Genomic DNA, 14890 nt, shown 5'->3' with positions numbered 1-14890 from the left:
CTCCAGTTCCTCACGCTAACTTGTGGCATTGGTAGAGTAGACAGAGGCAGGAGCTAGGCCTGAATGCTGAGCTGATTTTATGACTGTTCCAGATCCTGCACTAACTCATCATATCAATGAAATGTATGCAGGTAGCAAGGTTCAGGGTTAAGAGCACTGGCTTTGGCATTGGGGTTCAAATCCTGCTTCGGTTATTTACTGGCTATGTGACCTTGGGCAAATGGTTCAACTTATCTGAGCCTCAGCTTCTCCTGTATAAAATGAATCTGAAGACAGGGCCTTCCTCAATGGAACTGTGAGACTTATGATGTTAAAGTGCTTACTAGCATCATGACCGACCCAGAGTAATTACCCTGTAGTAATTGTTATCTATAGTAATTATCAGTGTATGTTACATCTCTTGTGGCAGTATAAAACCAGATGTCACTATAGATATGGAGAAACTGAAATTCAAGGACATTTACTGGAACTTTCCTTTTAACAGAGTTCTTAGTGGAGTAACAGGACCACTGTGAATTGGAATAAAATATGTATTAGGTAACAGAAATGAGACTGTCATTCAAAGTTACCAATTCTGTCCCTTTATCTGTGACTACTGCTCCATATCTCTGACTACAGAGCAATAGAGATAAACTGGCGTGTAACAAAACCTTCAGAGCTCAGCATGAATGAGGGGCCGCAGCTCTGCTCCGTGCTCCCAGAGGCCCCTCAAGGTTATATCTGGAGCTCCGACACCAGGAGGCCTAGGCCAGAAGATCTCAAAACCTCTTTCTGACACAGATTAGGGCCTCTGGCTTCTGAATGGTGGGTCTTCCTGTTTTGACTAGGGTCTTTAAGCTATCCTCCCTCCCCCAAAGCTGTGGATCTCATTAGACATCTCTGCCTGGGAATGGCCTGGAAAGCTCAGGCTGGACTAGTAGGACCCTCTTGACAGGGTGGAGGCCAAGTGTAGAGATCATCTCTAAGATGCCTGTCCTTGTGAAATCAGTTCGTTTGCAGTCTCAGCAGGCAGGAAATGCATTGTTCCATCCCTCCAGTATTACTGGGATGGATCTCTGAGGAAGCCACCAAGACTGGTTATGATCATAAAACTGCTACTTTCCAACGCTATTAAAGAGGAAAGACTTTGGAGAGTGTCGAGAAACATTCTCTTCTGGGCTTAAAAAATTTAGGAGATGAATGGGAAATTTAATTTGTTTTTTCTTACTACACACCACAATACAGTCACACACTTCATCTGAAGTGAGGGTGGGTAAGATTCATTTTTCACCTTCTGAACATACCAGCAATTTCCTAGTTTTCATTTCCTTTGAGAAACTGTTAGCAGGCATATTTCAAAGTTACTTGGTGTAAGAAGGCTACTAAAATCTCATAAGGAAGCAAAGCAGAGATCCTATACCCTTAGGTCAATATCTGCCTATCTATTAGATGAAGAATAATTGCTTGCTTTAAACTACATCTAAAAATATCAAATAATTTATTTTTTATATTTTAGGGACAGGGCCTTGCTCTGTTGCCCAGGCTGGGCTCCAGTGCAGTGTTGGGACCATAGCTCACTGTAATCTCAAACTTATGAGCTCAAGTGATCCTCCTGTCTCAGCCTCCCAAGCAGCTGGGACTACAGGTGTGTGCCACTATGCCCGGCTATTTTTATTTTTCAATTTTTTTTTGTAGAGACAGGGACTTGCTATGTTGCCCAGGCTGGTCTCAAACTCCTTGCCTCATGTGATCCTCCAGCCTCAGCCTCCCCAAGTGCTGGAATTACAGGCATGAGCCACTGTTCCTGGCCTCAAATGATTGTTAAATGAAAAGGATCATGTATTTAAAGAGAATGATGAGATCAGAGGTCAACTTTTCCTTTTTCAGCTGAGGCTAACCTCAATCAGAAACTACTGGAACCAGGAAAGAGGCCATTGTCAAGGTTGCAACCTCAGGTGCCTGGAGGAGAGAGGCAGATAAAGAGTAGATGAATGAAGTGGGCAGTATTTGTGTCTCACACTCAGAGTGGAGTCACCATGCCCCAAAGTAAGAGGCTCTGTCCATTTTGCTTGAAACACATAGTCCTCTTGGTCTATCTTCTGTTTTTCTACTTTTTTTTTTTTTTTTTAATTTTGAAAAGGGTCTTGCTGTGTCACCCTGGCTGGAGTGCAATGGCATGAACATGGCTCACTGCAGCTTCAACCTCTTGGGCTCAAGCGATCTTTCCCCCATGACCTCCCAAATCCTCCTAGGATTACAGGCGTGAGACACTGCCCCCAGCCAGTTTTTCTACTCTTGTTAGAGACACAGAGAAGTACAAGAAGTATTTCTTTTGCCTTTTACTCCACTGCAAAATGCAGATTTATGTGGCACCTGACACTTGCCCTGGTGTTGAGGCAGGACAGGTAGGGTGAAGACTGCCCATGCTAGGGCCTGCACGCCCCAGCTCCTTGAATCAAGCTAACTATGCTTTGTAGGAATGCAGAATGAGTGGTCGGATCCTTTTCCTATTTTCCAGGAGAAACTAGAAATTTAAATGTTCCTGTGAAATCTTCTGTTTTTAAGCACTAGACACTTACCTAAAGGGAAAAAAACACCCTTAACACTCAAGTAGGCAGAGCAAACACTAGTGCTGGGCACAGCTGACCTGCAGCCTCCTGCCTGGCACCCTGCCCCAGAGCGTCCCTCTCCCGCCTGCGCGGACACACCTCATCACATTGTCATCAATCTGCATCAGGGATGTTGCTGTGTAGAGCCGGCTCAAGTCCGTGTCTTCCAGGCTCTGGGGTTTCTTAACATGGTCTCCAAAAAGAGCTTGCCTAGAGCAAACACAAAAGCAAACAGAGATTAAGATGTGGAGGATGAACAACCATGGCATAGCCTGCTTCCTTGCCACAGCAAGCCAGGAGGGAGAGCCAACGTGGTCAGTTAGAAATAGAACCTTTAGCCTTTGGAACGTCCCAGAGGATGAGCTGGCGCTGTTAATGTCAAAACCTTATTTCCCTTTTCAGGGGTACCCAGACAAAGTAAAGATTGGGTTTGAACCTAGTTGAATATTAAAAAACCTTCAGCACAGGGGAGGGGGCTCAAGACGGGCTCTGTGGTGAGTGGTGGGCCGTGGGCCAAGCCGTAGGGGCGTCGTCCTTACATTGTGTTGACAATGTCCCCCTTGGCAGAGACCCTTCCCCTTAATGAGCTGTTTGTGTTGCTTAACAAGGAAGACTCAGTGTGCAGGAAAGAGTGGAAAACAAACAAAAAGCGAGGAAGACAAGGGTTAACTCATTTAGCATTTGGGTAAACCAACAGCTCTCTAGTGTCTTAGATAAAAGCTAACATCTATTCAGGAGAGCAATCATTTTTTTTTTCCCAACCCCCAAGTGGAACCAGCATTTCTATTATGAAAAAAATCCATCTGGAGAGGATGACATTAGAGGTAGGGGTCACAACATGCATTTTTGACCTCTCTTCCCAGCAAGGGCTCTCAGTCACACACCTGGAAGCGGACTGAATTTGTTGAGGCATGGCCCTGCGGTAGGAAGGATTTATTATGCCAACTTGGTATTCTGCGACTCATTCACAACCTCTCCAAAAGAAGAACACATTTCTGTAGCATTTATTTTTTTCAAAAGACTATTAGGAAGATTATATACCTACTGGATAGAATGTACAAATTCAAAGTTAACCTAAAATTTCTAAATGTTTGGCTTTCTGTAGTAAATTTGAAAAATGTGAATACTTAGAGTACACTCAAAGGACTCTCATAATTTGAACCTTCTAGACTAATTAGTAGCAAGACTGGGTCCTTTAGCAAAACAAATGTTTCCTGGGAGGAGTCACTTTCGACACCAGAGGTGTGGAAACGCAGACAGAGGACTTGGACTTGGTGTCAGAGGCCTGGATCCACCCCTTCTGGCTACAAAACGTCTGCAATCTCCAGACCCATTCAAACTCAGCTGAGCTACACACACCTCAGTGCCCAGCACACAGCTGAATCTCAAACAACATGAGCCAAGTGGGAACAGCTGATTTTCCAGCCAGCACAGGGGACATAAGTCTCCCTCTGCTCTCCTTCCAGACACGAGGACACAAGGACATGTCTGGCAACGTGGCAGCCTGATGGGGCCTTCAAGCCCAGCCTTGCTCAGGCGCCATGTGAACGCCCACCCGTAGGAAGCCCAATCTGGGGTGTGTGGCCTGCTTTAGCCACTGGAAAAAAGAAAACAAGAAACTGATCATTTAGTCAGATAGCTTTTTCTAGGGTGATACCAAAAATCTCCCAGATTTTTTTGAGCGAACGGGTGTGTCTCGGGTGCTGGGAGCAATCAACACGTGCCTAAGCCCTCCAACGCTCTCCAGTTTGGTTCTAGACGTAGGATTTACAGAGGGGAAGCAACAGAAAAGCAACTTGGGCAGGGATGAGTTGGCTTCACAGAAGCAGGAGAATTGAGATGGACTTTAAAGGATGGGCTGAGTTCCCACCAGCAGGGATATGGGAGAGTATTCTCAGCAAGGGCAGTAAGTGGTGTGGCAGAGGCCAGGGGACACAGGAACCTCTAAGTAGCCTAGTCCAGCTAGAGGGAATGAGAGGCGTAGGGGAGGAGGCAGAGATGTCAGCAATAATAATAATCATAATGAAAAAGTCATTGCTAATATTTATCTGGTGCTATGCATAACAGCACTGCTCTAAGCACTTGACAGGTTAACCCACCACAGGATTACGAGGCGGAGAGGAAGGACGAGCATGAAGAATAAGGAGAGGCTCAAACTCCGAGCAGGGAGGCGCCAAAAACATGCCCTGAGCCTCCTGTCCTGCTGCTGCTTGGTCAGAAGCCCAAGGGCCAGCCAAGAATGAGTCCTGATCCCCCAAGCACAGAAGCATCCTACGGGGAAGGTCTCCTCAACTATGACAGCCACCTCGTGACTGCTCTAATTTGGGAGAAAAGGGTGTGGAAGTGGTTCATTGTCTTAGATTTACTGGGAATTATAAAAGCATAAGGCAATTTGGCAAATTCAGTAGCTTGGGACAGGTTTCTTTTCTTTTTTTTCAGACAGGGTCTCGCTCTGTCACCCAGGCTGGGGTGCACTGGCACAATCTTGGCTTGCTGCAACCTCCGCCTCCTGGGTTCAAGGGACTCTCCTGCCTCAGCCTCCCAAGTAGCTGGGATTACAGCGGCACCATCACGCCCGGCTAATTTTTGTATTTTTGGTAGAGATGGGGTTTCGCCATGTTGGCCAGGCTGGTCTCGAATTCCTGGCCTCAAGCTATCTGCCCGCCTCAGCTTCCCAAAGTGCTGGGGTTACAGGCGTGAGCCACCGCGCCTGGCCAAGACAAGTTTGTTTCTAATCAAGTCACAAATGCAGGCAGCAGAGAGTCTGTACCACACCTGCATTTTTTTTTTTCCCCTGAAGGAACAGGAGTCCTGGCTTTTCACAGTTCCCAGATGAGCTCAGGAAGGAACTGTCTGTCTCCTGAGAGAGAACGGAAGGTGACCTACCTGTGCGAGAGGATGATCTTCTTCATGTTGTCGGCCATGAGGAAGTTGTAGAACCGCCGGCACTGATCCCATTGCATGAAGGTTTCCTGGGCCCTGGAAGAACCACAGCGAGTGAGGGTGACTGCGGTGTGGGGGTGCAGGCGGGCAGCCAGGAGGGGGCTCTAGCCATGGGGTGAGGTGCTTGTGTGGAGAGGGCCGGCTCTCAGGCTGTGGCCTCTGCATTAAAACAGAGGCTCTAATGTGCAGAGCTCAAACACCTGTGGAGAAATCTATGGCGACACCAAGACAGCGCAGGGGAAGGGGACCCCGGCAAAGGCCCTCTCTAGCGCCAGAGGCTTTGTTGGTGGCACCCCCGACACTCTCTTCTAGCACCTGGACCTTCTCTTAGTCACTGAGCCTGCCAGGACCAAAGTCTGCTTCAATTGTCATGTGAACACTTTCTGTATTTGGCTCCCTACCTGGCAGGCAAGTTTTCTGGTTTAATGACTGGCACATGGAAGGGGAGAGTGGGTGTGGAGGGGAAAACCTAAAAAATCTTCTGTCATTGCTGATCAAGAGGTAAAGGAAAATCATTAACTGGGATCTCCTCCAAATACATCTATCTTTTGATTAGCCTTATACCATTGAAGAGGCAAGGAAATCGAAGTGGAAGTAGACAGGCCCTTAACCCTTTGTAGGCACAGCTGGTGGGGCTGGTCTGGAAGTGTCTTTCTGCCTCTAGGGCTAGTGTGTGACTGGCACACTAGTGTGTGGCTGTGAGGGCCACACTCTGACCCTTCAGTGGTGGCAGTAGGCAGGTGATATTATCCCTGTTTTCCAGAGCCCAGGTTCTGCCAGCAGCACATGCAGAGGGAGGAGACAGCACCACCAGCCCTGGCCATGTGCTTCCCCAGCCAGATGTCCATGACCACACAGCAGGTGAACAAACACCAGTGGGCTCACTCCCACCAGCCATGCCTGCTCAGCCCTCCCCACTCACTGCTCTCCTCCCTTGGGCGTGAATCCAAACGCAGGCGGACACTGAGTCCACACTCATTACAGGGAAACTTTTATCTTGCACGTTTCAAAATCTCCAGGCCTGACTCCACCCTGTGAATGGATCTGGACATCACTACTTCTACTAGGTTCTATCTTCCAGATGGTAAGTGAGGGGACCAGGTGGTTTGTAAGGTTTTTTGTTTTGTTTTGTTTTTTATTATTTTTTCAATCCAGGGAGTTTATAAAAGTAATTTTATAAAAGTAATTTCCCCAAAGCTGCTACAATTTTAGAATGGCAAAATTCCACAGTTTTGGAGTGACAAACATTTCCCACAATGTCGTGGTTAAAAAATAAGAGGTAGTGGGGAGTTAAGAATGAAATGGTTTGTGAATTTAATGGTCTGCAATGTGCTCATCAAACACAGGCTAAGCTCAAGGTGAAGACTAACACCACCTTGAAGGGTCAAAAGGCCACTGCATAAATGTGCAGCCAACCCCCGCCCGACTCTAACCAAGCACTACAGGAAGAGTATAGGACCAGATCACCATGAGGGACCCCTGCTAAAGCAGGACTGTGCTCACCTGCCTGTGGTCAGAGGGAAGGGGGGTCACCCAATCACCGAGCCACAACCAGCTGCCTCTCCTCTGACTTTGGATCCAAGCCACCCAGAGAGCCAGTGGTCTCTGGCAATCCCAGCTTTCTCTTACCCTGGTTCATTTCTCCCTTTGCTGACCTCCTAACTGAAGGGATGTTCTTGCTTTTGTTAGTACCTCCTTCATTGCAGACAGGCTGCAGAGGTAGGGAAGGGAGGAGGGTGTGGCCATAAACAAGATATAAAAAGATGCTGCAGCCCTTGATTTTTTTTTATTGAAAACACCACAGGCACTGCTTGTTGAAAGGTTCTAGGGATTCACAGGGACCCAGGGCTCAGGGAGGGATCAGGACAAGGATGCTGGGACCAGTATTCCACTCTGTTTATTTTGGCTAAGATTGATTTTTAGTATCTTTGGTTTACCACTCAGTATATGTAGGGGATGTCTTTTACCTTTGGCTGTAGAATTAAGGAATTGAAACTTAAATTTATATTGCTTTAATAAAAGAATCAAGATCAATGTATTACATTCATCTCATATATATATATATATATTTTTTTTTTTTTTTTGAAAAGGACTGATGTCTTCAATACCAACAACAGCAAACTGAAAGGCAATAAAAGAAAGGGTAACCTACAGACTAAAAGAAACATAGACAAATCAATAAATGCACATGTAGGCAGTATGTGGATCCTGATTCAAACCAGCCAACTGGCAAAATAAACAAACAAACAGCACTTCCATGAGACAATCAAGGAAATCTGGACACTGACTAGAAATGGGATGCTATTAGGGAATTATTGCTAATTTTTTGGGTGATGATGGTATTTGTGATTATGTTTAAGAAAAAGTCCTTAGAGTCTTTTAGAGCTACCTAGTGAACTACTTACAGATGAAATGATATCTGCAACTTGCTTTAAAAGAATGTAGTTTCTGAGGGAGTGGTTGAATGGATAGGTGTAGAGGAAACAAGATGGGGGTATGAATTCATGTTATTGGAGCTGGTAGTGGCTACACTGGGGTTCAATTTTAGATGCAAATCACAAAATGGGCATGAAACCAGGGGAGTTTAGCTCTCTAGACACTGCACAAATACCTTACTTGCCTATCCAAGTTCTTTTTTTTTGTTTCTTGAGATGGAGTCTCACTCTCTTGCTCAGGCTGGAGTGCAGTGGTGTGATCTCAGCTCACTGCAGCCTCCACCTCCTGGGTTCAAGTGATTCTCCTGCTTCAGACTCCTGAGTAGCTGGGACTACAGGTGTGTGCCATCATGCCCAGATAATTTTTTGTATTTTTTTAGTAGAATACGGGGTTTCGTCATGTTGGCCAGGGTGGTCTAGAACTCCTGACCTCAAGTGATCTCTAGGTCTCGGCCTCCTTCCAAAGTGTTGGAATTACAGGCGTGAGGCACTTCACCTGGCCTGAATATCCAAGTTCTTGACTTGCCTCTAGATAGCTATGTTCTCCAGAAGAGAGAAGGGGTGGCAGGAACTGCTCCCCAGGCTGGGCCAGATATTGGTCCACCAGGATAAACTGGCTGAGGACACAGGAGAGAAGTGTGGAACCCTGGGAGGGGCAGCTCGGGCAGAATTACAGGGAGGGAATGGCTTTGCAAAATTCAGAGTGAATCTTGCTGGAAGGAGGGTAGGTTTCAAAACTTCAGAAAGAACCAGGATGACTCCAAAAGGAAAGATGCTTTCTGAAAGTTGCAAAACTCTCAAGAAGTGATAATCACAAATGAGAAGAGAAAATTAACCCCCAAACCCAGTATAGTTTCACTGGGAGTCTTTTTTGAGAATAATCCATAAGGATTTTTAAAGAACTTTGTCCATCCATTGATCTACCTATTACCAACATAAATAGAATTCCCTGAAAATGCCTTCATTTCTAATCAATGTAACATTACATTATAATAAAATATTACCCATACTGGTTTCACAGCCATTTTCTAGTGAGAGATTTCTCTTTGGACTGTTAAAATAATTTTAAGAGGTGTTGTGGAAGGCAATGGATTTTAGTCCCTCAGAAGACGGTCCCAACAAACAGGCATTTACAATTAGGTTCAGAGCAATCACTTGGGCAAGGAAGAGCTGAGCCAACCACTATGCTGCTGGGTTAACTGCTTAGAGAAGGCTCAGCTTTCCAGTTCATATTTTGCAAAGTGAGTGGACCAAGTACTGATGAAAAGGAATTAAAGTCAGAAGAGAATGAACTGGGGAAAGAATGCATCTAATGGTACCCAAGTGAATTCAGATCTCCTGGCTCAAATAAATTATGTCTCAGAGTGCTGAGAGACTATAAGAATAGTGAAACAGCTTTCCTGTGGTCTTTGAAAAAATATGGAGAATGAGAATGAGGTTCTATAAGAGTGGGATGGCCAAGCATGACCTTAACACCCCAAAAAGGGAAAAAAGGCAAGGGCAGTATGAATTAAGATTGGAGATGAATTAATGGGATGTGGATGTAGACGATACTAAAAAAATACCTTGAAAGCAATATGCTAATGAAACCTTAAGAATAAAGTACATTAAGTACTTTCCCATAATGCTATCACACCAACCTAAGAAGTATTTTTACTTGTAGAAGGAGGGGATTTCTTTCCAGGTTTTGCCTATATACAGTCATATTTTTAAAAAATTATGATAAAAACACATAACATAAAATTTACCATCTTGTTTTTTTTTTTTTTTTTTTTTTTTTTTGAGACAGAGTCTCGCTCTGTCCCCCAGGCTGGAGTGCAGTAATGGCATGATCTCGGCTCACTGCAACCTCCGCCTTCTGGGTTCAAGAGATTTTCCTGCCTCAGCCTCCTGAGTAGCTGGGATTACAGGTGTGCGCCACCACACCTGGCTAATTTTTGTATTTCTAGTAGAGGTGGTGTTTCACCATGTTGGTCAGGCTGGTCTCAAACTTCTGACCTTGTGATCCGCCTGCCTTGGCCTCCCAAAGTGCTGGGATTCCAGGCGTGAGCCACCGCACCCGGCCCTTCCCTACTTTTAATATATACATTCTGTCGTGTTATATATTTTTCTTGATTTTTTAAAATAAAAGCTGCCTCGTTTCCCACTGAGTTGGTATATTATTAATTTATTTAACTATCTCCCATGCTGGACATGTGGATTATTTCTAATTTGGGCACTATAAGAGAGTAATCCTGCAGTGGGGGCAAAACCAGGACCAGCCCAGCCTGCAGAGAGAGGAAGAGGGCACGATCCTAGACAGGCTGGCCAAGCCCAAGACAGGGCTCCTGCCTTGAACAGCCGGGCCTCTGGGAGGAGGGATGGTAGAGCCTCTGGACCCAAAAGACCCAGCCAGAAGGTTCTGGGCTGGTAGCAGGTTGCCCTTCAGGGGCAGAGTCAATCTGTAGAGAGGTCATCATCTCCAGCTAGTTCAGCTTGAGTGTGAGCAGAAGAAAACCATGTTTGTACCACACAAGGGAGTGGGCCAAGAGTTTTTGGTACCTGCCAGGCTGGGCTTTGTTAGTTCCACTGGGGTGGAAGGATGGGGCAGAAAGATGGACTTCAGACTAGAGTAGGGATGGCCACCTACCAAGCCCCTTTCTTCCTTATCAGAATCTTTTCCTTTTGCAGGATGTTCTTTTACAGGAATGAGTTAGAGTCTCTCATTATACTGATAAAAAAAAATTAACAACAACAAAAAAAACCCACAAAAAGCCCCAAGGCACTAAGGGCAACCATGTGGTCAGGTCAACTTCACAACCTAGTGGTGGAAAAGCTGAGCTGTTTCCCAGGGTGAAGTTCTGTCCATAGAGTCTCATTTAAATGCTGCAGTTTCCCCCTCTTTGTTTGGCTGTGATTCAAAATTACTGATGGCACAAAGTTACTGTATTTTATAGCTCTTCAACTATAAAAACAAATTTTAGGAAAGTCCCAGTCTCTGGGGAAACTTTATGAATAATATTTGCTTTTGCCATAAACTCATCTCTAGCCTGAAGTTTGCCCATCAAAAGCAAGAGAGACAATATCCCCACCATTTGGCAGGAAAAGTGGTACCTGCCTCTTCCCCATGGCAGGAAGGCCTTGCTCAAAGAATGCTAGGATGTTCAGGTTTACCTGAACCAAGGAGGTCAGGTCTTAGTGATGTTAACACATCCACTTAGCCCGGAGTAAAATGTGCCTTTAAGGAGATTTGAAACACTCCTCTGATAATTCCCCTACTGTCCTGTAAGGAAGCAGTCCTTGGGACTGGCTTTGTGGAAGACAATTTGTCCACAGCCTAGGGAAGGCAGGGGCAGGGGGATGGCTTCAGGATGATTCAAGCACATTACATTTATAATGTACTTTTTCCCTATTATTATTACATTATCATACAGAATGAAATAATTCTACAACTCACCATAACATAGAATCAGTGAGATCCCTGAGCTTATTTTCCTGCAACTAGACAGTCCCATCTGGGGGTGATGGGAGACAGCGACAGATCATCAGATATTAGATTCTCATAAGAAGATGCAAACTATCCCTCACATGTGCAGTTCACAATAAGGTTCATCCTCCTATGAGAATCTAATGTCACTGCTGATCTGACAGGAGGCGGAACTCAGGCAGTAATGTGATCAATGGGGAATGAAACTAAATACAGATGAAGGTTCACCCACTGCTTCCCTACTGCTTTGCCCACTGTGACGTGCCCACCGCTCACCTCCTGCTGTGCGGCCTGGTTCCTAACAGCAGTTGGGACCCCTGCTGTAAGGGGCTTCTGCCCCTGGCCTGGGCCCTGTGCTACTGTCCTCCTCACCCTCACCTCCTTCAGAAATCCCTCCTCATGGACCCCCCACTTGACTGAGGACCTCCTTGGCACCCATATGCCTAAATGTGTAATATCTTAGTAACATGTATTTGTTGCTTTGTGGCTTTGTAAATATCACTCTGCTGTCTTAAGTGCTGTGAGGTCCTCAGATACAGACTATCTTTTACACCCAAACTGCAATAAAATGCTTTTGTTTTAGTTTTATTATTACTGGTCAATTCTGTAACATAAGATTGTTGAGGGCTTTCTTGGGAAAGAATTTATTTTACCTGAAACCAGACCAAAAATGCTTCCCTCCCCATTTTCTTTAAGCTCCATGAAGGCAGGGAATTAGTCAGCCTTGTTCAAGGCTGTGTCCCTGTTACCTAGGAGGATGTCTCACCACACAGAGTCCCCAGGCGGGTTGGCAGCTGTTTATGCTGAGGGAACATGTTAAAGTCTGCTGGATACCAGGTGATTTCAGGGCATCTGTGTCCCTCCTTCAGTGGTTCAGCACATTTAGGTAGAAGGTGAGCTAGTTTAGCAGCAGCTAGACTTTGCTAACTACAGCAAGCGGGTGGCTGGCTTCTCTCTGAGCCTTCAACAGGCTCTGGCTAGATGGGAGGTGAGCTACGGGAGGAGAAGCCAGAGGGAGGGGTCCACTGAGGAAGCGGGTCTCCAGACTCAGCTAGGAGAGATTTACCAGACACATGAACTCTCGTGTGGCCCCTGCAGAGGCAGACGGGCCTCCCCGGCTCCACCTTGGTGTGATGGGAAGCACTTATGCAGCTGCCACCATCCCAGTGCTGAAAGGCTCATCGCCCTCAAGCCTTGGCAGGAAAAAAAAAGGTTATACTGGTTTGAAGTAAGGAACTGTGCTCCATTTATTCCATAGATCTGGTTTAAATGCTGAGGGTACCTGAGCCTTGCACCAGCACACACAGGACAACGGTGTCTCTCTGACCTGGTGCCAGTTCCCATATGCAGGACCACATGATCTTAGCCTGGACAAGTTAGTTCTCTGTGCTCCAGACCATAAAGTTGCAACTTGCTCTTTGTTGCATGAGGTTGGTGTGCCAATAGTTATGTGTATGAAGCCCTCTGAGGTCTCAAGGAAGAGGCTGTGTAGGCTATGTCTGCAAAATGTATAGCACCTCACAGATTTTAGTTTCCTAGCTTCTTGAGCCTTCTTTGCCTTAGTTCAAACACCTTAGTTCAAACACCTTAGTTTGCTGCGTCAATCATGTGCTCTTGCTGACAGCAGATGGCGCTACTGCAGCAAAATGAGATGAAGGGATTGTCATGTTAAGATTTTGTGCATTGAAAAAAAAGAAAACAAAACAAACGTCCTAGTTCTGCTCCCTTGGATCCTGCGGTAGGCCCCTTGCTCATGTCTTTCTTATCCCAGTGACTGGGCCCGACAGGACTTTGGTTAATTCTGGTTACACGTGGCTATGAGCTGGGAGTTGGATATTTCTAGTCCCACCAAGATAAAGGCACATGTCCTCTCAGCTGACTCCCCAGTGTCCAGAGGAGTGAAGGAAAAGATTCCTGGTAGGAAGATGGGGGACTAGCCTGGTCCTGGAACGCGAGAGCTGGAGAGACCACTGAGGTCACTAACCCCAGGGACTGCTAAACGTAACTAAACTGAAAACTCGTCTATGAAAAGTATCCAAAATGCAGACTTCTGAGGTCCCATGCCTCCAACTTCATGAATCAAAATCTCCAAGGGTGGGGCCCAACAAACAGAATTTCTTTCTAACATGATCCTCCAAGTGATTCCTTATGAAGTGAGGCAGTCACTAGTTCACTGGACCGGTCTTTGTGATCCGCTGATCGAACCCACCTCCTTCATTTTACAGTGAATGACGATGATGACAATAATGAAAATGAACAGTGGCTTACGTTCTGCGTGCTGGGCACTGTTCTAAGCACTTCACACGCATCAACTCATTTGACTCAGTGGTGCTATGAGGTAGGTACTGCTTATTATCATCATCCCCATATTGCCGGCAAGGAAAAATAGAACCCAGACCTTGGCCCTGGGACTCAGGAAGGGTTTCATCAGAGATGTTTCTCATGTCTATCGTGGGTACATTTAGATCATCTTTTTCAGCCAGCTTTAAGCCTCATAGGGAGAGGCTGAATCCTGGGCCCACATGTGTCTTTTGGGTGTGCTGGCTTTAAATTCCAGTAATATGTATTTTTAGAAATAATATAGATGGTCTCTATCCATCAGAAAGTAAAAGGTATGTTTAAACTGCAGCATGAGATATACAGGTGAGGCAAAAAGATTCTTTGAATAACGATAAGGACTGTTTGGCATTAGACTGGATCAATAGGGAGGTGTTTTTAAACTTTCCCGTGTGTTTCAAATTTTTTCATCAGATTTTTAATAACTGGTTATACTCATTGGTAAAACGAAAGACACCATGAAGAGTACAGAAAAAAATATGAATGTATTTGAAGAGCCTGGAGAGATGTGTGTGTATAGTGTAAGTGTGTGCATGTGTGTGTGAGTGTGTGCATGTGTGTGTGAACGTGTGAGTGTGGTGACTCTTGAGAGACCTGGGACAGCAGTGATCTTGAGGGGAATCAGGGCAGATGACCACGCCCTCCTGGGACTCATCCTGTGGGGCATCTACTGGCAAGAGACTAAGGGGTGGGAGAAAGCTTGACCCAGTAGATCAGCTCCTTTGTGATGATGCCTGGGATGCCTGAGAGAGACAAATACTTAAAGGTGAGGACACTGATTAAATGATTTCTACAGATCCCTTCCAGGTGCCATCTGAGACTCATCTCTTGCAGGAAGGAGGGATCTGGGATCCTAAGGCCCAGCTTTCAGATCCCAGCTTGCCAGTCTCCTGTGCTCTTTCATTAATCCACGTTTCTATAAAAACTCCTGAAGCCTGAACAAATTAAGTCACCTGACAGAGATTCCCTAGGAGACAGCAACTATCAAAGGGGGTTTTACTTCTCCAATTACAGATCTGACCCCAAAACGCAGCTGCATATCCCAGGCTTAAGGGGTCTGATGGGGCATCTCCAATGTATGATATGCAAACAAAACAAGGTGAGTCCAAGACTCAGAAACT

At 45.7% G+C, this 14890-nt stretch overlaps 1 protein-coding gene across 7 annotated transcripts in view; it reads right to left on the bottom strand.

Annotated features, from left to right (window-relative positions):
• ABHD2 (abhydrolase domain containing 2, acylglycerol lipase) overlaps nt 1-14890 on the bottom strand; it is a 114393-nt gene that overhangs the window by 11497 nt on the left and 88006 nt on the right. For all 7 annotated transcript variants that reach the window (XM_055098950.2, XM_055098948.2, XM_055098946.2 and 4 more), the window contains 2 exons: nt 5475-5567; nt 2688-2798 (listed from right to left, as the gene is read on the bottom strand). In XM_055098950.2, coding sequence (XP_054954925.1) covers nt 2688-2798; nt 5475-5567 — 204 coding nt within the window. The remainder of the gene's footprint in view (nt 1-2687; nt 2799-5474; nt 5568-14890) is intronic.

Source organism: Pan paniscus, chromosome 16, assembly GCF_029289425.2.
Source record: "Pan paniscus chromosome 16, NHGRI_mPanPan1-v2.0_pri, whole genome shotgun sequence".
In the NCBI taxonomy this organism is placed as follows: domain Eukaryota; kingdom Metazoa; phylum Chordata; class Mammalia; order Primates; family Hominidae; genus Pan; species Pan paniscus.
Note: the sequence above shows the minus strand (reverse complement) of the source record. Positions and strands in the feature narration are given on the sequence as shown.